General features: G+C 38.2%; 1 protein-coding gene across 1 annotated transcript in view; it reads left to right on the top strand.

Moving 5' to 3' along the window:
• Positions 1-24,195, top strand: part of LOC309630748 (gamma-crystallin F-like) — an 81,811-nt gene extending 57,616 nt beyond the window's left edge. The window contains exons 5-6 of the mRNA XM_082396403.1: positions 18,246-18,488; positions 20,268-24,195. Of these exons, the coding sequence (XP_082252529.1) occupies positions 18,366-18,488; positions 20,268-20,540 (396 nt within the window). The 5' untranslated portion in view covers positions 18,246-18,365 and the 3' untranslated portion in view covers positions 20,541-24,195. The remainder of the gene's footprint in view (positions 1-18,245; positions 18,489-20,267) is intronic.
• The last annotated feature ends 244 nt before the right edge of the window (positions 24,196-24,439 follow it).

The raw sequence follows: 24,439 nt of genomic DNA, 5'->3' as shown, positions 1-24,439 counted from the left end.
GCTGGAGCTCCCATAAATTGAATCTGGTTAGTGAGTAAATGAGAGTCGAAGCCAGGCCAGTGGAAAATCCAAGTGCCTGTGAAAAGGGAAGAATGTCCTTCCCTTCACTGTAAAGTTGAAGAGATTTTGGAATTGATGACTGCATGGAATCATTTCCTTCCTTTCATAACTACTTTGCTTCTTTTAATTCAGATTCAGTAATTATCCTATGGCTTTAATGATCTTTAAAATACAGAGCATCTCACACGAAAGGCAGTGCAAAGGGACCTGACGCCATTAATGTTTTCAGTATCTTACAGAGGTGATTTCCCCGATGCTTTGATAGCAGGCTGTTAACATTATGCACCTCCCTTAATCTCACAGACGAGCCTTTCATTGTCCCTTTTTCCAAGTAATAACTTAGGGCATTAGATGTGAGTGCTATTATTTTCCCACAGTGGTTGTTCTGATATTGCACAGTCTGCTCATTACTTCTCACTTCCATCTTTTTGCTGGACCCCAGTGATGTTATTTCCCCGGTGGTTCCTCTAGTGGCCATCTCGGGGTAGCCACCCAGCGGACCCTAATTGTAATACATTTCCCACTCTTAGAGACTCATTCTTATTCCTGTTATTCAGTAAATAATAGACCTTTGTATTCATACAATATTTTTAATGCTTCTGAGCTCTGTGCATTCTACTCTGCTTGCGTATTATTTGACTTTAAAGATTTTTATTATAATTTCAAATCCAAAAGGTCTATGGAGATGGATCTGTTTAAAGCTCCTATTTATTAAATATTGTTGCTTTTCTAAATTATGGCTAAAGATAACTGCTACTTTAGAACAGACTAAAAGTATTTCCTTCTGCTGCCATTAAAAGCCTTCTAATCCTATCCTGGAGGCAGATGGATTGCCTACAGAGCCCCGCTAGGTAAACAGATTTGTGTAGTAAAATTGAAATCTAATGATGTATATATTGCAGAGGTATGTTCGATGTGGGCAGGATGGCTATTGGACTGTAAGCCAATGGGACAGAAGTTGCTATCTGGTCAACAGAGGTAAAAATGTAGAAAGAAGAAGAATAACTAAGAGGTTGAACAACAGCAATGGGATTGAATAGCTTTTTTCTGGCAACCCTGGAGAGGATTCTTAAACTCTCCAGCCCAGAGAGTTATATGTGTAAAGATTTTACTGGAGGAAAGTCCTATGGGAAAGAAGATAGAGAAGGTGCTGAGAAAGGACTGGGAGAGCTGTCAGACTGTGAGCAAGTGTGAACCTGAGTGAAGGAAATGAAGAGGGCAGGATGGGAGGAAGTACCCCACACTAGCATGCAGCCCTCTCCACAGTGGTGAAATCTAAGGAAGGTTCAACAAGGCCATCGGGGAGTCCATGAGCCAAATTCAGTCATCAGACGAGTCCCATGTCTCTATCAATGGGCCTGCCTGAGTACCCCTGCTGCTGTCAGTCATCAGAAGGTAGTGATGAACTTCAGTGTAGCAGCTGGGCCCATGGTCAATGACTGTTTCAGTAGTTGGTGGTCTGCAAGGCATATTCTCATGACAGCCATAGGATTCCTATGAAGTTTACACATTTGATATTTAAGGTATGTATTTTTTTGAGAATTATGCCTCATATACTTTATGGCAACAACATATTTCCTGCATTTCTGATGTTTTTCAGGAGGGAAGGAAAAGAGGAATAAGTCCCTGGCAATACTGCACTGAAGAAACTATAATAATAAAAAATTGTGTAGGGCATATGACTAAATACTAAATAATATATATGCAGAGTGGCTACTCTTGTTTTTCTTTTCTTAAATAGTGATATCCAGAAGGACAGGATTCATGCCTGAGTCTGCATGATTTGTCACAGACCAACCAAAGAGAGAATGAAAAAATGTTGATCAGTGTTCCTGGTTCTGTCACACACTAGCGGTGAGATAATGGAAAAGTTACATCATCTGGGCTTTGGGTTTCTCCTTAATGAAATGCTGGGGCTGGATTAGATTATCTTTGAGATATCTTTCAGCTCAAAAATGTTGAATTTTGAATGCTCTCCATTTGAATATCAAACAATAGCTCAAAAAAGTAACATACGGATTAATTTTACTTATAATTTGGAGAGGCACCAAACATTTTGTTAAAATATGTGGAGGAAATTAAACATGTTACTTTGATGATCCATGAAACCCACATGATTGTGTAGGGTCTGGAGAGGAAAGCAGACATAGAGATTACCGCAAATAGCTCAAATATATTCCACTGAGTTAAGGCTGTCCCAGCCCTGAGCCACACAGCAAGGAACCACAAATTCCCACCTGCTGAGCATCTTGCTGAATGTGTGCAGGTCACACTGTGGCCTTCGATCTCTGATTTGCTAGTTTTATTCCTAAAAATTATCTTTCTCAGCACAAGAAGCATGACCATTGACCACATCACTAATAGAAACAGTGTTTTGTTGTTTTTAATGGAAGAAAATTTAAAAATATCCCTCACATTTGAGGATTTTTGCCTGATACATTTTGAGTCTAATATGGGTAGTTGGTTCTGAGGCTATTCTGGCTTCTTCCATGGATTAACTGGCTGGGGATAGAAGAATTTCAGGTGCCAAGAAGTTTTTTTGGGTAAAGAAATTTTTATAAAATCATCCTGAATCCACATTTGAAGGTCTATAGCTATTTTAATTCAACAAATTTGATCAAAATGCTGTAGGCCTTAATTAAATCAAAACACATTTACAATTCTGGTTTTACATGTTAGAAATAAGCATAATGTAAATTCTCAGAGAATTAAATTCTTCAGAGGAGAACTAACGCATGAACGGTGGCAACCAGAAATAACAGACCTAAATAATGGCTAAAGCTGTATTCTTAGAAGATTTACATGCTCTGAGATCATAGTACCTAAAAGTTTTAGGCACAAATCTCATAATATAACTTACTGATATATGGTATGGGAAATCTAGTCAATATTCATAATGACACTAAAACATACCTTCATTATGAATTAGAGGAGGAATTAGTTCAATTAAATGGGGACAGTAAGTCATAAAGTATTTTTGATGTATCTTGCAATTCTGCAAATAATAAAGAAAATAAAGAATAACATTTAGTTAAGTCAGTTTCTGTGATAAAACATTATTCATTAAGGCAACAAAGATAATGGGGAACATGCCTGAGATAAATTTAATACTGCTGAAAATCTTAACAGGAATTAGATTGAATAGAATTTGACTAAAAGACCACAGAAGGGTCTGAAGGCATTGCCAGAGGTCTCCTGTAACTGGCTGAAATGTCAGTGGTATGATATTTCTCTAATGAATCCAAAGCAATTAAGAAAAAGTTAAAACAAAAGGACATCTACCTGTTTTTCGACACTCGCCAAAATTGTCACCTGGTTCTTATCTGTCCTGGTCCTGTTATTGATAGACCTAATATAGTTCTAATTCCAAGCAACTGGGCAATAAGGAAGAAGGTGACCAAAAAGGAGAAGACCCAAGCCAATGACTGATTATCATAGACACTCACCTAAAGTGAGATTCTTCTTCATAGAAACAAAAGGAAGAGCAAATTTCTATTCCAGTCTCTAGTATCAAATAATAAGCTACTCTGAGACACATGGTAACTGGGTTCTAGACCTGGTTCTCCTGGCACATGTCACTTAAGCTCTTTGGGTTCCAGCAGCGTCTGTAAAAGTGAGAACCTCATGTGTGGAGCTCTCCCTTCTACCGATCACCCTATCCCTTCAGCTGCAACACTTCAAGACCATCACCATACAGTCTAGAGTACATGACCATGAACTGGTGGAACAGCTAACTGGGAAAAGCAACACTAGCTCATTTAGCCTTTTAATTCTCGCCATTTTTGTCGAGGAGTTTTTGCTACTCATCCACCTTTGTGAGCCTTAGCCAATTTTTCTTGCTAGGCAGTTCCTCATTTTATTTCTAAGAAGAACTAAACATTAGAAACCTTTTTGCTGCAAACCAATGACTCTTAGGTCAACCAGCCTTCTGAGGTGTTTTGTTTGGTCCTACAGACCTGCACACTGATTGAAAGGCAATGTCACTAGGCAGGTGCTTTGTAGTGCAGGCAGCTGCCCACTTGATGTTTCATACTTGACCACTGTAGACCTGAGTTTTCATCCCTTGCAGTGAGATAAGCTTTGCTTTTACAGAAGTCAGGAAAAGTAGACTGATGCACAGAATATTTTTTTAAATTATTTTTAAATAATTAATATTTTTCCTTTCTCCCACAAAACCTCAAGGAATCATAAGTGCTTAGGGAAGCCACTAAGAAGGGACACACACACACACACACAGAGACACACACACATGCAGGAATAATTCAACTTTGATTAAGTTATAGAGTTTTACAATTAGAAAAATCTGAAAAAGAATCTCAATTTTTAGCACATATGTACGTTTTTGTTCTTTTGATGAACAAAATCGTATTTTACCTTTACAGGCAAAGATGGGGAGCATGGGACGGAGACTGTTATTTGAGGGAGAACAAAATCTTTCTGAAGCTTCACAGTCACCAAAGTCACCTTCTGGCCTGGAATCGTGACATTACACTCTTCGCTGAGTAGACGTGTAGTAATGGCCCTTTTAATTGTTTCTCCCTAATTTCCAACCTTCACTCCCACTTCATAATTCTCAGAGTATCCTGCTCACAGAGAACCTTATTCTGTGAATTGAATTACTCCAAATCCTGTACACAACAGAACTGCCTTAGTTCCTTTACTTGATTCCAATTGTTCATTATAAGCTTGTATCTGTGCAGATTTCTGGATTTAGATATCTTTAGGGGTTAATTCCCTCCTTCCTGAGGAACCATTACAGAGCAGTTCAAAGGTTTTCTTGGGTTAATTAACTATTTTTGGAATCCTAGCATCTCAGAGTAGAAAGATTTCTTAAAGGTCATGTAGTCTAACCATTCATCAGACACTTAAATCCCATCTATCCTCTCATGTTGATTGTTAAGATATAGCATGTTGACTTATCTCTACTGAAAAATAACTCACTCCCTCATAAAGTATGCCACACCAGCTCTGGTCAGCCTTGTTAAAAATTCTACTATGAGCTAACATCACTCTTTGTTTTCTACTCATGTTGTCAGTTCTACACTTCGGAACGTGCCTAACAGTGACATTTCTTAACACATTTCAACACAACTATGATGTCCCTGCATTGCTGTCTTTTTTCTGCATCCTAGAAGTTTCTAAGCCCTTCAACCATTGCTTTACCAGTCTGATGGTTCTTTAGTAAATTTGGTCCGATCAATTTTTGCTGAAGGGTAATGCCCAGCTCAAAACAGAAGACTTTCTACAGCTTCTTTAGTTCCTGGGCAGAAATTCCAATTCAGTCCTGGATGTACTAGTATCTAAATCAGCTTTCTGGGCAATGACCCATCCTTAACTGTTCTGTGAAACAGAAAAGTTGGCTTCATTGGGGGGATTAATGAAGCAGGACACAGCTGCTAAAAGTTTCCTTCCTGGAGAAACTTACCTGAGATTTATATCTCTTTCCCAACTCTTAAAAACTGAACATAACTATTAACAAAAAGATAATGAAAATTTGGTTCATTTATGTTCCAGGTTAAAAATTTTTTATTCAATTTTTTATATCTGCAATTTCTTTGTCAATATTTAATTTAGATTTGAGTAATATATTCAGTTTTCTTTGTGTGTGTGTTGTTGCAGATATTTATATCTGCAGAAATGTTTTCATTATCATCATCTATTCTATTCTAGTATTTTATATGAATGTCATCTTCATTTTCTGCTCATTTTAATCCCATCCTCCCAGACTAGCCCACAGCAGTTGTATGCAGAGACAGCTGACTAGGTTTTTCTAGGCTAACTTGGGTTCTTGTTCAGAGCAAAGTCTTCTGGTTCATGCCCACAGCCAGGTTGCAGTCACAACCATAAGTGTGAAGCTGGTGGAGTGCAGGGTGGGCTGCACCAAAGAGACGTGGGAGAGTTCATGCTCTGCAGGTTCACACCACTCACACGAAAAAAACAATTGTAACTATGTATGGTAACAGATGTTAACTAGACAGTGTGGTGATCATTTGCCAATAGTATATACAGAATATATTCCTTAATAATAAAAAAAAATAACCCAGGAAACCCAGAATCCTCAGGAAGCAAAGAGAAAGCAGAGAAATCCACCCCCATATGATCTCAAACTCATCACCTTATTAATCAGGTTAGGCCCTGAAGAAATGACTTTTCCCCCCTCCCCCGCCCTGCCCCCATCCCCCCCCCCCAAACATTTCCAGAAATGCTAGTACTCCGCTTCCCCCACCAGCTCATTAGGGCCCGCCAGTCATGCTGTGGGAAAGGATCTTCATCTCTGTGTCACCAATGTTGCCTTAGAAATTGCAAAAATTTAGAAATTCACACACACACACAAACACACACACAAAAGCCTGTGCCATCAAAAAATGAGAATTTGTCAGATTTGGATTCTGGGGCCTTTGGTGCATCTGGAACAGGTGAGGGGGGATTAACATGTGTTCACTCCCCACAAGGCTCCTTCTAGCCTGTTCACAGATTATCTCATTTCATCTTCACAAAAGACCTGCAAAGCAGTTATTGTTAGTCTCATTTTATAGATCAGGTAACTGAAGTTCAGAGAGACTAAAAAAATTACTCAGAATATTATAGCTACTAAGGTTATTAAGAATGGTGCTCTCATGGGGTGATGTTCCACCTACCTGGAAAGCTATGTTTTTCTTTTAAATTGCACTAAATTACCATGAATCCTGTTTTTCTAAGAACATGTCCTTTATATAACGAAAAATGAAGCATTATGGCATGCCCCAACGGAAAACAAAAACAAACAAACAAAACACTCAGTGAAATTTCTCACCCCAGATCAGGAGTCTTCAAACTTTTTCTCTAAAGGGCCAACCCAATAATTTAGGCTTCGTGGCCACATGATCTCTGTTGCAACTATGCAACTATGCCATAGTGGGATGAAAGCAGCCAAAGGCAATATGGAAACAAAGGAAAGTACCTGTAAAAGTTTAGTCACAAAAACATCTTTACAAAACTTTATTTACAAAAGCAGGTCTGAATTTGACCCTATCCTGGGGGATCCATACAGCCTTGAAGTACTGGGCTGCCCACGAAGACCTCTCTCCTCCCAGCCACTGTGCTACGAGGCCATGCATGTGCGCAGGAAGATCACCTTTTTAGGTGGGTCAGGATAACTGAGAGGTCTGACCTATTTTGCACAAGTCAAGAGAAGCAAAACAGAATGAACTTCTTCAGCTATTCAATATGTGCTTTTCATAGGTGGCAAACATATTTTCCAAACTTACATGAATAATATTTTTGACAATTTTTCAAGGAAAACAACTAAATCAAGAATGAGCATAATGTTTTCTAATCGATTTCAGCAGTACCCTACCCTAATCAGAAATTATGTGCATAACTGCAGCTAATCTGAAGGTTTACCTTCATAGTATTTTGTCCCTGTCTTTTAGTTAACTTTATTTTCCCTTATTCTTATTAGATTTTCAATTAAGCTTGATAAGGAGAAGCAACTTTGGAAAAAAACAAAAATCATGAATTCTACTTTTATATTTTCAATTTAAAAATTATAAGTTATGATCTGTACAACGTTTTCACCCAGAACAAATAAATTTTAAAAATAATTAATTAATACTGGGCGAAAAGACAATGGAACAATAAGTAACTGTCATTGTGTGGGAGGTTGACATTTAAAAGATTTAAGTGTAAAATTATATTTTTGAAAGGATAATATTTCTTTAATATGTTAATTGAACTACTGCCAAGGAACAGCTCAAGGAAGAGTCAAATTAAATTTATCAATGTTTTCTAAAATATCCACGAATGTTATTAACTCTCTTTCCTTGTAATGGGCATAACCACACTTAGACATAAACCAGCAACTATTCAATCTTGCTTTCTCTTAACAGATCAACAATGGAGTTTATATATCTACCCAGAAAATAAACATAGGATGACAAGTATATATTGATTTGATAACCCACAGAAGGAGACGATTGCATAAAATCTATTTGGAGATGCTCAAATTCTACAATAGGACATCATTCTATTACCAACCACAGTTAAAGTTCTTCCAAAATTATGTAAGCTAGAAATGCAGAATGGATTGCCATATTCTCTGTTTTCCTAGAAAACTTTTAGTGTTTGATAGCCCAGCCAATGGAGATATTTCATGGAGGATTTTGGCAAGTGTCTATTTGAGCTTATCTGGGGCCATCTGTTGACTGTTCTGGTTTTTCTCAATCTCATCATCATAAACTTTTTAAACTGATTACTCCCACTGTTATTTTGTGATATTTTGTGCACTTACAAAGGAAATAATAAGCTTTCCATGGATTTGTCTTCCAGTTTTACAAACATTTTAATTAACCAGCATATTTAGCTTTTGATCTACTAAAGAATTTCCTGTAGCTCTTAAAGTAACTTTTAAATTCATGAATTTGTTATTTACTTTTTAAAGAGTCAACAGAGGAGTTAGAAATGAAAAGCTCATTGATTCCTTAGCATTCCAAAGTCATGAACTACTCCAAAATCATACTAGCTATCAGTGTATATGTTTAGTCTTACTATTTAACACATTAACATGCTTTGTAGAGTGACACATGTTTGGCCAAATTAAAATATGCTTTTCATAAAGAATTAGATACTATAAGAAAGTCTAGAATAGTTATTGTATATTAACTTTTTTTTTGCATATTAACTCTTATTGCTTATTATTTCGTTTTCATGATAAGTCCTATCAATAAACAATATTAATTTAGAATTTGGTAAAGGAAGTTTCAAAAGATCCATTTTGTGAATGGACATATATTGAATGAACACAGCCATGACATTCTTCTTCATTGGATAAGGTTAGTAAGGAAGGAGGGTTGATTGTTACACTGGTAAATAGTTATTTGAAAAGGAAAAAGTTAAGACTATTTCATAATGCTGAATCAAACGTAGAGAAATAAATACCAGAAAGAAGCAGGTTAAATGATTCTAGGAGCTCCCATAGGGCCAATATTAGTTCATTATCTCACCATCCAGTGTGGGAAAACCTTCTTTTTCTAGCTTTCACATGACTTATTACATTAAAATTATAATTTAGTTACTTTGTCTACTTTTAACATCCATCTTCACTGGCTAGAATAAAATTCAAGAGGGTGGGGATCTCCACCTATATTGCACAATAATTATTCCAAACATCTAGGACAGTAGTACAAACGTTCAGTAAGAATAAACTTTTCTTTCCAAATCATAATAGTAAAAGGATAAAGTTTAGCTCCTCTTTTGAGGTGGGTTTTATAATCATGGAGATTTAATTCAAGTTTGGATAGATGAGGTATACTTTGTTCTGATGGAAACAATTTAATAGGAAGAAGACTGAGAAGAATTTTAGAAATTAGATATTAACTAGGGTGGGACTGTCAGAAGAATCATTCAATTATTTTAGCTGTTGCTTTATGTTCTTGTTCTCTAAGATAAGGTAATTTGATTGTCTCAGCACTAAGATGATAGGAGTCTGAAATAAATTTCTCTAAGATGCAGTAGTTCTCTGTTAAGGTAATTTGCATATGAGGGAAGAGTTAATTTATCTGTTAAACTAAATAATAATCTGACAGAACAACAGAAAGTACAATTTTTTCGTATCCTAATTTTCAGTTTAAAAAAAAGGATCATAAAACATGTCTGGCTATTTTTGTACTAGCTGACACTTGTTTCTCTTTTTCTAGTGATGAATAGAATTTTATGTGATAAAGATAACCTTTAAAGCTTTGATATCTCTAAACTGAACACCCTCATTTTGTAGAAAAAGTAAACCAGAGAGGTTTTGTGAGTTATTTACTAATGTAGAGCTAATTATAATACTAAATGTATTTTCATCATACATCATATTATTATATATCACAACTCAAATGTTTTAAAATATATTATCATATATTCTGTTGCAGTGTTTTAGTAAGCAATATTGTTTAATGTTAGAATTCAGTATTATTTTCTGTTGTGGCAGCCAATTTTAAAAAAATTTTCCTATTATAAATGAAAAACTTTTGGTATTTTTTGATATCTAGGCCAATTATATTAGTATTTTTTCATTTTCTTTCTCAGAAAAAAATGTAGATTTCATTTTGTCGAGGTTGATTTACATAACTATTTATTTAATAATGACATACAAAAAGCTCGTAGAGAAAAAAAGATAAACAATTGACAAAAATTTTCTCTAGGCTATAATATGATTAGACTTTCTTATTTATATTTTGTCAAAAGGATGATGCTTTTTAGGACATGAGTGAAAACAGCACAAAGAAATGAAAGGTGAAATATGACTCACGATTTCTTTGCAGTGTTTCTTGGCTTATGTTTTTATTTTGCTTAGATCTTAATATTTTAAGATGACTTCTTTTTCAGAAGTCTTCTATAATTTCTGGTTACACTGTTTATGACTATTTGGTAAAGAAAGATAATGGCTAAAATTTTCCAATAAAAAAATTCACCAATTTCGCTCCCTATTTTTAATATCTTTTTTCTTGGTTTTATTAAATTATTTGACATAGGATATTTAAAATATATTATGCTTTAATCCTTTTGGAAAAAAATAATTTAGCAATTTAACATAGAAAAAATAATCTTACACTTTATTTTATTCATTTTGTTTTTTTAAGGTCAGATGAATGAGTTTTATTTCTTTATTTTATTTTTTTTAACATCTTTATTGGAGTATTGTTGCTTTACAATGGTGTCTTAGTTTCTGCTTTATAACAAAGTGAATCAGCTATAAATATACATATCCCCATATCTCTTCCCTCTTGCGTCTCCCTCCCTCCCACCCTCCCTATCCCACCCCTCTAGGTGGTCACCTAGTGGTGACCTAGATTTTTTGATGATGGCCATTCTGACAGGTGTGAGATGATATCTCATTGTAGTTTGTTTTTTTTTTTAACATTTTTTAAAATTTTATTTATTTATTTTGTATTTATTTATTTTATTTTTGGCTGTGTTGTGTCTTCGTTTCTCTGTGAGGGCTTTCTCTAGTTGTGGCAAGTGGGGGCCACTCTTCAGTGCGGTGCGTGGGCCTCTCACTATCGCGGCCTCTCTTGTTGTGGAGCGCAGGCTCAGTAGTTGTGGCTCATGGGCCTAGTTGCTCTGTGGCATGTGGGATCCCCCAGACCAGGGCTTGAACCCGTGTCCCCTGCATTGGCAGGCAGATTCTCAACCACTGCGCCACCAGGGAAGCCCTCATTGTAGTTTTGATTTGCATTTCTCTAATGATGAATGATGTTGAGCATTCTTTCATGCGTTTGTTGGCAATCTGTATATCTTCTTTGGAGAAATGTCTATTTAGGTCTTCTGCCCATTTTTGAATTGGATTGTTTGTTTTTTTGATATTGAGCTGCATGAGCTGCTTGTAAATTTTGGAGATTAATCCTTTGTCAGTTGCTTCATTTGCAAATACCTTCTCCCATTCTGAGGGTTGCCTTTTCATTTTGTTTATGGTCTCCTTTGCTGTGCAAAAGCTTTTAAGTTTCATTAGGTCCCATTTGTTTATTTTTATTTCCATTTCTCTAGGAGGTGGGTCAAAAAGGATCTTGCTGTGATTTATGTCGTAGAGTGTTCTGCCTATGTTTTCCGCTAAGAGTTTGATAGTGTCTGGCCTAACGTTTAGGTCTTTAATCCATTTTGAGTTTATTTTTGTGTATGGTGTTAGGGAGTGTTCTTTTTTTTTTTTTAACATCTTTATTGGAGTATAATTGCTTTACAATGGTGTGTTAGTTTCTGCTTTATAACAAAGTGAATCAGTTATACATATACATATGTTCCCATATCTCTTCCCTTTTGCATCTCCCTCCCTCTCACCCTCCCTATCCCACCCCTCTAGGTGGTCACAAAGCACAGAGTTGATCTCCCTGTGCTATGCGGTTGCTTCCCACTAGCTATCTATTTTACGTTTGGTAGTGTATATATGTCCATGCCACTCTCTCACTTTGTCACAACTTACCCTTCCCCCTCCCCATATCCTCAAGTCCATTCTTTAGTAGGTCTGTGTCTTTATTCCCATCTTGCCACTAGGTTCTTCATGACCTTTTTTTTTGTTTTCCCTTAGATTCCATATATATGTGTTAGCATACTGTATTTGTTTTTCTCTTTCTGACTTACTTCACTCTATGACAGACTCTAACTCCATCCACCTCATTACAAATACCTCCATTTCATTTCTTTTTATGGCTGAGTAATATTCCATTGTATATATGTGCCACATCTTCTTTATCCATTCATCCGATGATGGACATTTAGGTTGCTTCCACGTCCTGGCTATTGTAAATAGAGCTGCAATGAACATTTTGGTACATGACTCTTTTTGAATTATGCTTTTCTCAGATTATATGCCCAGTAGTGGGATTGCTGGGTCGTATGGTAGTTCTATTTTTAGTTTTTTAAGGAACCTCCATACTGTTCTCCATAGTGGCTGTATCAATTTACATTCCCACCAACAGTGCAAGAGTGTTCCCTTTTCTCCACACCCTCTCCAGCATTTATTGTTTGTAGATTTTGTGATGATGGCCATTCTGACCAGTATGAGATGATATCTCATTGTAGTTTTGATTTGCATTTCTCTAATGATTAATGATGTTGAGCATTCTTTCATGTGTTTGTTGGCAAACTGTATATCTTCTTTGGAGAAATGTCTATTTAGGTCTTCTGCCCATTTTTGGATTGGGTTGTTTGTTTTTTTGTTATTGAGCTGCATGAGCTGCTTGTAAATTTTGGATACTAATCCTTTGTCAGTTGCTTCATTTGCAAATATTTTCTCCCATTCTGAGGGTTGTCTTTTGGTCTTGTTTATGGTTTCCTTTGCTGTACAAAAGCTTTTAAGTTTCATTAGGTCCCATTTGTTTATTTTTGGTTTTATTTCCATTTCTCTAGGAGCTGGGTCAAAAAGGATCTTGCTGTGATTTATGTCAAAGAGCGTTCTTCCTATGTTTTCCTCTAAGAGTTTTATAGTGTTCAGTCTTACATTTAGGTCTCAAATCCATTTTGAGTTTATTTTTGTGTATCGTGTTAGGGAGTGTTCTAATTTCATTCTTTTACATGTAGCTGTCCAGTTTTCCCAGCACCACTTATTGAAGAGACTGTCTTTTCTCCATTGTATATTCTTGCCTCCTTTATCAAAAATAAGGTGACCATATGTGCTTGGGTTTATCTCTGGGCTTTCTATCCTGTTCCATTAATGTATATTTCTGTTTTTGTGCCAGTACCATACTGTCTTGATTACTGTAGCTTTGTAGTATAGTCTGAAGTCAGGGCACCTGATTCCTCCAGCTCTGTTTTTCTTTCTCCAGATTGCTTTGGCTATTCAGGGTCTTTTGTGTTTCCATACAAATTGTGAAAATTTTTGTTCTAGTTCTGTGAAAAGTGCCAGTGGTAGTTTGATAGGGATTGCATTGAACCTGTAGATTGCTTTGGGTAGTATAGTCATTTTCACAATGTTGATTCTTCCAATCCAAGAACATGGTATACCTCTCCATCTGTTTGTATCATCTTTGATTTCTTTCATCAGTGTCTTATAGTTCTCTGCATACAGGTCTTTTGTCTCCCTAGGTAGGTTTATTCCTAGGTATTTTATTCTTTTTGTTGCAATGGTAAATGGGAGTGTTTCCTTAATTTCACTTTCAGATTTTTCATCATTAGTGTATAGGAATGCAAGAGATTTCTGTGCATTAATTCTGTATCCTGCTACCTTACCAAATTCATTGATTAGCTCTAGGAGTTTTCTGGTAGCATCTTTAGGATTCTCTATGTATAGTATCATGTCATCTGCAAACAGTGACAGCTTTACTTCTTCTTTTCTGATTTGGATTCCTTTTATTTCTTTTTCTTCTCTTAATCTTACACTTTAAATTTAACTTTATTTTCTCCCCTGCCATCTTGGGGTAGAATTCTTTTCCAGTATATATATATATATATATATATATATATATATATATATATATATATCATATGAGGGAAGAGTAAATTTATCTGTTAAACTTAATAATAATATACATTTTATATATATATATATATATATATATATTTTAATTTTTGGCCAGCACCATGCAGCACGTGGGGTCTTAGTTCCCTGACCAGGGATTGAACCCGTGCCCCCTGCATTGGAAGGTGGAGTCTTAACCACTGGACCATGGGGGAAGTTGCTCTAGTAAATATATTTTTTATCACAGATGTATGTAGAATTTGAATAACTTAAAATCCATATGATGCAATGTACTTCTTCTTTCCTCTTCTTATTGCCTTGAAATTGGAAACTTTATTTCATTTTTAGCATCTATCTTAGCATGCTGACATAAAGGGCAGATATTTTATACATGTTTTTTACAGTCTGTATTTCACAACTGCTCTCACAAATTGATCAAGCATGAATTGCTTTCAAATTATTTTCTGCTCTTAGCATGAATACTATAAATTTATTCAAAGCAAATATTCTAAATGCTGGAGAGGGTGTGGAGAAAAGCGAACCCTCCTGCATTGCTCGTGGGAATGTAAATTGATACAGCCACTATGGAGAACAGTATGGAGGTTCCTTAAAAAACTAAAAATAGAACTACCATATGACCCAGCAATCCCACTACTGGGCATATACCCTGAGAAAACCATAATTCAAAAAGAGTCATGTACCACAATGTTCATTGCAGCTCTATTTACAATAGTCAGGACATGGAAGCAACCTAAGTGTCCATCATCGGATGAATGGATAAAGAAGATGTGGCCCATATATACAATGGAATATAACTCAGCCATAAAGCGAAATGGAATTGAGTTATTTGTAGTGAGGTAGATGGACCTATAGTCTGTCATACAGAGTGAAGTAAGTCTGAAACGGAAAAACAAATACTGTATGCTAACACATATATATGGAATCTAAAAAAAAAAAAAAAAAACGTTCTGAAGAACCTAGGGGCAGGACAGGAATAAAGACACAGACGTAGAGAATGGACTTGAGTACACGGGGAGGGGGAAGGGTAAGCTGGGACGAAGTGAGAGAGTGGCATGGACTTATAAATACTACCAAATGTAAAATAGATAGCTAGTGGGAAGCAGCCGCATAGCACATGGAGATCAGGTGCTTTGTGATCACCTAGAGGGGTGGGATAGGGAGGGTAGGGGGGAGACGCAAGAGGGAGGAGATATGGGGATATATGTATAGCTGATTCACTTTGTTACAAAGCAGAAACTAACACACCATTGTAAAGCAATTATACTCCAATAAAGATATTTTTTAAAAAAGCAAATATTCTCATACTAAATATGCAGCTGGTTTGTAAGGCCTTGATAGAAGACAATTGTGATGGAAAGAGTTTCCTTTGTCTCAACTGATTACTATCTCAGGCTAATAATGCTTTGTATGTATATACTTAGCTCCCTTGAGAACCTTGGTACCTTTCTGTGACCAGTGTTAGGGAATTGCAGCTGCTTTTGATTGAAACAAACTCAATTGCAGAACTTCATGGTATAGTATATGATTTAGAGTAAAAATATAATTTGTTGGCTTTAAGTAATAATATTTTATTCTCAGGATGCCTTAAAAATACTTCAAGAAAGAATACAATTACTAGGAAATTCATTATTTGATACACATATCTTGGGAAAATAAACATTGATCAAAAGGTTCAAATAATAAGTCAGCTGGAAGAAAGTTTGCCACATCCTTTTGGGAAAACCTTTAGAAGACAGACTCTGGTGATTCAAGTTTTTCACATTTTCTTGCCAACATACTTAGTATTACATGCTTTATTTGACAGTCCTTCAATTCCCCCACTTTACACTGCATTATTTTCTAAAAGACTGTTGTTGTTTTTCCCCAAGAGCTTCAACGAAAATCTTAAATGCCTTAGTAGCACGTTTGGAGTACACAGGATAAGAACAGACTATATTCTAGCTAACCTCTGTGCCCAGTGTCTCTATACTACTTGTCTTTTTCTGTTCATACAGTACTAAAATCTTTCCCCATGATTTCCTAACTAATATAAATTGATGCTATCCATTTTCAGTCTCCTGAAAAGTGTTACTTAAGAAGAAATCTACTCAGCACTAAACTCAGCAGGTTAGAAGTTGGAGGGTAATGGTGAAATTAAAAAAGGATCATGAATAACTGTACTAATCGTCAATGATCTAAAAAACAAACAAACCAATAAAACCCTAAGTTAATCTTCAGATGAAGAGTAGAGCCCCAAACTGCAGCTTCTAGACCAGATTGTGAATTTGTGAATTTGTCAAAGCCCAGTTTTAGTGCATTCTCTTTGCCAGCCCCTCACAGACCCGCTTCCCCAGTGCACTGTTCACAGGCTAATCTCTGGTCGTCCAGAACTGTCCATGTGATAGCCATCTCATTCTTTTTCTCTTTGGCCTAGTGCCATGATCCAATGCTTCCAGACTCTATCACATCAGGATTTATCAGGGCTGTGTTTTGTTCTCTCAAGATCTTTTCACAAGAAATTAGCAAGCTGTCCTGGGAAACTCATCTACACTGATCTGTAAAGGGAAAACAATTTCATTATGTCCTGTGGTTAGTAGGTAAAATATTTGTATTTTGAAGGGCATTATGAGAATCACAATACCTTAAACCAATGGTCTTCAAATTTACTTTTTTTAAAATTATCATCATCTAGTGATAAAACCCTGTTTTCAAACAAGGTTTTATATAAAACAGGTACAAGTGAAAACGCTCTGGTTAAAGTAAGGGATAAGATAGGCACACTCCCTTTTTCCCTCCTCCTTGCTTTCTGAGTGGCCCCAGAGCATCTCTGAGGAATTTCTGCAGTTCCACAAACACAGCCTGCAAATGATCTCATTAATGCAGTGGGGTAACTGCTGGTGAGAATGCCAGGTATACGGCCAGCACTTTTAGATCAGTGGTTTTCAACAGGGATTGATTTTGTCCCCCGTGGAGGCTTTTGGAAATATCTGAACACACTTTTGGTTGTCATAACTTGGGGAGGAAGGAAGCGGGTGCTGCTGGCATCTAGTGGGTAGTGGACAGGATGTTGTTAAATATCCTACAATGTACAGAACAGCCCCCCACAAGAGAGAGTTTTTCAGCCTGAAATGTCACAGTAGAACTGAGGTTGAGAAAGCCTGCTCTAAAGAGAGGAGGGCACCAGGAGCTGCTGGGGGTGAGGGGAGGAAAGGGGGACTTTGAGGGGAGGGAGGAAGCCTGCAGCCCCTGGAGTCAGAGCCTTAACTAGCGAGGGCCCAGGGCTTGCCCAGGGCTGGGGAAGGTAGAGAAGGCAGAAGCTTTGCAAAGTGGTGGCATTTAAAAGTTTGTTACATCTGCAGGTTAACTTGCATTTGTCAGTAGCTAGATCCAAACAAATAAGCTTAGCACTCAGCAAAAATATTAAATAGAAATTTACCTGTGACTAACAACCACCCGTTAGTCCCCTCATGAACTCCAAAGTTGCGGGCTTCCTGCCGGTGGGCTAGAGGTAGCGGCTGAGTCGGGAGGTGGCCCTGGTCCAGTCTCCAGGGAGCAGAGCCGAGCCAGGTGCTTAAACAGGGCTTCCTGGGGTCCAACCCCCATCACCTTTCCTCCGGTGTGTTGTCTGCTGCACCCGCTCAGCAGCGGGGAGGCTGGTAGGAGGTCCTCTTAGAGGAGAATCCCATCCTCCTTCAGACGTCCTGCGGAGAAGGCAGGTGCATCCCACGTCCCACATCCTCACACCAGGGAAATGCTCTCTCATCTAAACGCCTCCCGCTGGAGCCCATCCTGACCTCTGACCCGGTCACTACCCGGTGCTGTTCCTCAAAAAGAGATCATTTCGAAATTCAAAAAGGTTAAAAAATATTTCATTGCAAGTATTAACCCGGTTAGGCGCTTTTGCTCGCTTCCAATCTCCTGAATAGGCTTCATTTAAAGGCCCCAGAGGCACCAAGTGACAGTTTTACGCGGGTCATCAGTTCGAAAGCTCTGGAGAGTCTAAGAGAAAACATACAATAAGTCCCCCGCCCACCCCCGCCGTCATTATATAGAAGAGAGAGAGGAAATCCTCCTCACCCGGGGGCCCCTTTTGTGTCGTTCCTGCCAACGCAGCAGCCCTCCTGCTATATAGACCCGCGCGCCCGCCCCTCCGCACTGAACTCGCGTGCCCGCATCCAGCAGCCATGGGGAAGGTGAGCCCCGCGCCGGCGGGAGGGGCCCGCAGCCGGCCTGGAGGCCAGGCCTCTGAGCCCTGTCCTTCCCTTCCCTGCAGATCACCTTCTACGAGGACCGGGGCTTCCAGGGCCGCCACTACGAGTGCAGCAGCGACCACTCCAACCTGCAGCCCTGCTTCAGCCGCTGCAACTCCATCCGGGTGGACAGCGGCTGCTGGATGCTCTACGAGCAGCCCAACTACTCGGGCAGCCAGTACTTCCTGCGGCGCGGCGACTACCCCGACTACCAGCACTGGATGGGCCTCAACGACTCCGTCCGCTCCTGCCGCCTCATCCCCCACGTGAGTCCGGTTCCCCTGGGCCTGACGTGCCCTCGGGTCACACCAGTGCTCCGGACGCAGTGGTCAGGCTGCAGGACGGTGGCCTTCTTTTGCTGGCTCTAACCGGGTTCTCTTTCCCTTTATTAATATCTTTAAGGTTTCTTTCCACTGAAAAATTGAGTGATGCAATGCTCTTAATTGAAATTGTATTCTCCTTTGCTAAAATTAAACTCACCTCTACTGGGCAAAAGTGGTGCACGGTATTAGAGTGTCTGTGCCACCGCTGAGGAATAAGCAACAGGTGAACTCCTCACACTCAGGTGGCCTTAGGCTAGTTACTGGGCTACTTCTCTCCTTCCTAATCTGTAAAGCGGGGTTAATAAGGGCAGTTGGTTCATCGAGCTGTGATGAGGTCAAAAGGAGGTTGCCCAGCACCTGGCAAACTACCCCCTCCTCCAAATATTAACCATTATGAACATTAAGGGTCCCTCAAGTTCTGCTTTTTGATTAGGCAAAACAAATAACTAACAATGTGATTCCAGTAGCACCTGCAAAGCTCACTGCTACCCAAGTAAAGCCCGAGTAGCCTGGAATTCCAGTTAGGGATGCTTTAATTTGCCTATGACAGAGTCCTGTGGAAAATGTACCACTCTGGGGAAGTTTGAAACCCCCTCAGAGGGTTGAAAGCCTTGATAGGACCCAGACTGGCATTAGGAGCCTGGAAATCTGGGCTTCCACTTTCCAGCCCTGACCCTTTGATTACAGCCGGAAAGCTCTAGCCATTCGTTTCTCATAAAAGAAGAAAAGACTTAGAATGGTTGCTCCACATGTGTCAGGCTGTTGTGAAGATCAAATTAGATAATGCACATGTGAGTCCTCTGCAAACCATGGAAGATACCTTATTAGCAGTTTTTTATACCTCAGAATGAATTGCTTATGAGAACCTTTCCTAACAAGGATTTAATGGTGGAAGAAGGAAGAAGGAATTGAGTGGGTACCTGCTGGGAAGGAACAAGCAGATAAAAGAACAAGTGCTCTGGAAGAGACAGACAGGATTTGCCCAGGACTGACAGCCTGCCCTTCCATTTTTCTAAAGGTTTTATAATCTATTGATCTAGACAGGCCTCCTTCATGATCTTGAGCTTCTATTTTTATTAATTACCTAAAAGTGTTTTGCCAGACCATATATTAGAGGTGAGAACTGAAACCTAATCGTTACGATGGCTCTTGCTTTTCAGGATTTTAGAATAGCAGGACTCAAAGCAGAAAGGAAGGGATTAAGGAGTTGCCTGGGCTGGACTGCCACCATCTGTGCTTCACTTTGGGGAAAGCAATTCCACTTCCTGTCTCCCCAGCCTCTTCTAATGCTATGGAGTTCCAAAATAATGCCTTTTGCCAGGGATAGATTTGTCTTTTTATTTTAATATCTAATTATTTTTATATCCTCCAAGGAGAGCTCCAGACCACCGTTTAAGTCTATAAAGGAGAGAGCACAAAGTATATATAAAAATTGTCACTTAAGAATGGTACTAAGTAGGTACTAAATATGATTCATGTAGGTTGTGGCCCTAGAAAACTATGGAGCACCATGCATATCTTGATCTATGTGAATGGCCCCCTCTTCAGTTTGGCAGTGTACAATCTACCCAACTGTACACAGTGGCCCTGGTGGTGGCTGTCTTTTTGTCATCTTTGATATAGAAAAGATTTTAAAAATGCCCATTCCCCCAGCGGTGTGAGTGACTGGTTGCTAAAGGCTAGGTTTTCCGACTCTTCCCATCTGCTGATTGCTGAACCCAGACCAGCTCCCACCGGCTGAGGATCTACGAGCGGGAGGACTACCGAGGCCAGATGGTGGAGTTCACGGAAGACTGCTCCTCGCTCCGCGACCGCTTCCACTTCAGTGAGATCCACTCCCTCCACGTGCTGGAGGGCTGGTGGGTCCTCTACGAGATGCCCAACTACCGGGGGCGGCAGTACCTACTGAGGCCGGGAGACTACAGGCACTACCACGACTGGGGGGCCCTGGATGCCAGAGTGGGCTCCTTGAGGAGGGCCGTGGATTTCTATTGAAATATTTTTACTCTACCGTTTTCTCCATCTGAAAGCTAATAAAATATTTCCTGTGTGTTTGATGCAGTAACGTGGTCCTCTTTTCCTTTCAGACTCATTGGAAGGGCTCAGAAAAAATAAAACTGGGAATAATGTGGATTTTCTTACAAGTGTCAGTGGAAAGGGTGGTGTGGGGTAGCAGTTGAGAGGACAGGCTCTGGAGCCAGAATGCCTGGGTCCACATCCACTTACTAGCTTTAGGTGGTCGGCAGGTTACTTAGCATTTCTGTGCCTCAGTTTCCTAATTTGTAAAACTCGGTGTAGTAATACTCTTCATTTCATAAGTTTGTGGTGTGGATTAAATGAGTTATTATTTTAAAATCACTTACACATTTTAGCTTTGCATATCGTATAATAGTTTCTAGGAAACTGTTCTGTAAGCTTGCTGGTGAAACAGCTGGTCACCTTTTTAGTACCCTTTTCTTAGGAGAATTCCCTTTTGGAGTTTGCATTCAGTAAGATGGCTAAGTGAAATTGCAGAGGGAGACAGAGTTAGATAGAGACAGATGTGTCTGACACATCTTCGGTGTAAATACATGTGACTGCCTGAATAGATTTACTAATATATGCATATCCAGAGCACAGGTATAAGAATCAAGTGCCACCTTAATGAACAGCCCAAAGGACTCTTCCAAACATTTTTCTACTTAAGGGAGGTACAAAGCATTCAGGTAGCGTGCACTGATAAAAATGAGCACAGTGGGACAGAAGTAAAGATATAAGGTACATGATCAGGAAAATAACACACAATCATGCAAAGTTCTTAAACCTACTATTGGCTATGCTGATACTATCACCAGACTTGGATCAATTTTTATTACCTCTAGCTCATGAATCAACATTTGATAGTAATCATAGCACCAAGAAAGAAAAAGGTAATGTGGGAACTAATCATTTAATTGAATTCAAAATTTCTTTGCAGCAAGATGAAGTTTATCAAATGAAATCTAAGTAGGTATTCTATTACCCTACTGGATTTTCTTTAATTGAAAATACTAGACTTCTCGATTTCAGATGTTTACACATAGTTGAGAAAAAACAAATTACTTCCCAGCTGAGGGGTTTGAGTTAATTGTGAAAATGGCAGCCTCTTGTTGAAATAAGTTCTTGGTGAACTGAATGGCCATGATTAGGAAAGAACCACTGCAAATTATTTTCTACTTGAAAATATATACATATCTAGCAGCTAAGAAATAAGTTATTCCCTAAATCCTAAATATTAAAGGAATAAAGTAGTCAAATTGTTTAACATTTTACTTCCCTAACACACGTGCACATTACAAAATATTTGAAGAAGCTCTAAGGACATTTAGATCTGTGCTAATACAGTAGTGACTATCACATGACTCTATTTGGCTAGACTTCATTTGGCTAAAAGTCCAAATGAAGATGTGTCATAAGTGTAAAATACACACCAGATTTCAAAGACTTAGTATGAAAAGTAGAAAGCAAAATATCTGAATATTTTTCAAATTAATTTAATGTTGAACTGATAATATATTGGATATATTAGGTTTAATAAAATCTGTTTTTAAAGTTGATTTTACTTGTTTCTTTTAACTATTTTAATTTGGTTACTAGAAAAATTAAGATTACATTTATGCCTCTTTTTATAGTTCTATTGATCGGACCCCCAGGCTAAAAAGGTGAGTTGTAATTTGTATGCAGATACAGCTCAGTCTGAAACTTGACTTATATGAAATCCTAAAAATTAGGAGATGGCAGAGAACATGTTTAAGTGTTACATAGTCATTGAACATCCATTGCCTTATGAGGAGATACTCAGTGAAATTATAATTTTCATTTATCACTGACTGAGGCAGTGGGGGAGTGGGTCCCCATCTTGTCTCATCATATGGATGTTCCATTAACTACACTGAATTTGAAGTTTCAACAACACATGTGAGTGACCCTCCCTTCTACAGACACAAATCCCTTCTTTCCTCAGCTAATTTCCCCTCCTCTCCCTCTCCCTGTCCAGGGATGGCCCTTCATTTATAGCATTTTCATTCTGGAAGCTGCCATGTTTCCCTCCCCTAACTTTTCAAACACTGTTGTCATTGTTATAGATTTTATAAAGAGCTTGAAAAATAACTGGCTAAAAATATTCATCTTTGACTGTTTAACTACTCTGGCCAAATCAATACATTAACCACTGTTGAGCAACATCACGTGCTAGTATTTAGAACAACCAGATTTTTTAAGAGATGTAATGATGAGAAAAAGACAGGAAACTGCTGAAGAGATAAAAAATGATAAGTACAATGGAAAGTGAGAAAGAATAGTTGCATGTTCTGGAAGCCACTGTCATCCAATGCTGGAATGTCAAGAAGAATTACAGCTGAATACAGGCTGTACAATTCTTTTTAAAAAAGGTTATGTAGGGTATTGTGCATAGAGTTGAGATTGCAAATGTTCAACAAGAGGACACCAGGTCTCATTCATACACAGGGGTTTTCTTTTCCATCTATGTGTTTACTTTTTCAACTATTGAAAAAAATCAGATAAGATGGAGTTCAATTTGATAATCCCTGAAATTTAAAGGATGTATATATAGTCCTGGAGGAAGGATAATAAAATAAGAGGGATGCTTCCTGCCTTATTAATGGTCCTGACACATCCATGGGCTTTTGCTAGGTACAAAGAATAAATTCTTGCTCCAAATATGGGATGACAGTAAAGTCCCGAATTTCAGTTATAGAGTAATTCAAAGGGAGAAATTTTCCCTTCAGGATGCAAGCCTTGATATTTTGCAGAAACACTTGAAAATATTTGTCAAATAGCTGGATGAGAGTAGCGTTTTGTGGAATTTGAAAAATAAAACCTAAAGAATTTGGATAATCCATGAACTATTTATTAACATGTGCAGCAGAATACCTGAATATTGTATGCTGTTCTTTGTGAACAAAATGCTAATAGATTAAAGGCAAAGAAAAAGACATATCAAAAAGGGAAACTTTTTTTCTGTTTTAAATCAGGTGCTGGTTTTCAACACTCAGTTCAAGTACTTTTTTTCTAACAAGATGAGGCCCATGGAAAGTTTCCAGGATGTTTGTTTTGACATGCAATTATTTTTACCCTGCCACATTTGTAGCCATAGAGAAAGATGCTGTCAGGCTGACTGACTGAAGGAGTTCTCCACAGTCAAGGAAACTAGAATTTTGATAGAAGACTAAATAATGAGGTGATAAATTGTTTATGGCACTTCAGAGGTAAAGAGTTACTTTTGCAAGAGTTATGTGTACTGATTGATTTCATGAAAAACCCTTTACCCCAGACAATAGAGGAGCTGAATGTCATACTTAATAATTAAGTGGAAAAAGAAAAACTGAAATATTTGATTCCTAACAAATATACATTAATAATAGCTCAACGTGACAAGCAGTGTGCATTTCACACAAGAGGCTCACTTGTGATACATATGTATGGATTATGTTCACTCACATGTTTATGTCAGACGTTAGCCAAATCGATTATAATATCAAATTAGAGAGGGAAAAAGGAGCATGCAGAACGAGTAGATTCATCAGCAGGATTCAGAGTTTATTTACTATTTTGTAGTTTATATTTCAACTTTGTGAAAAAGGAAGGCAGTGAAGCATTTTCAAAACTACCTTTTCAGAAACTCTCAGACTACAGACATGCTGTCCTCAGAACAGCCATTAGTGGAGGAGAGGACGTGACACATCCCTCCACTGATGTGAAAAGCTACGCCTTTCCCATGTCTTTGTCTTTAATTGTGCCTATGTGCTTTATATCTGTTAAAACTGGTATTCCCAACTACTAACAGCTCAGCTCTTGGAAGAATACCTCAATATTAGTCTGCTGTGCTTCAGCACAAGTTGTCATATGATATAATG

This window comes from Balaenoptera borealis (assembly GCF_965194805.1).
Source record: "Balaenoptera borealis genome assembly, chromosome: 6".
Lineage (NCBI taxonomy): Eukaryota > Metazoa > Chordata > Mammalia > Artiodactyla > Balaenopteridae > Balaenoptera > Balaenoptera borealis.
Note: the sequence above shows the minus strand (reverse complement) of the source record. Positions and strands in the feature narration are given on the sequence as shown.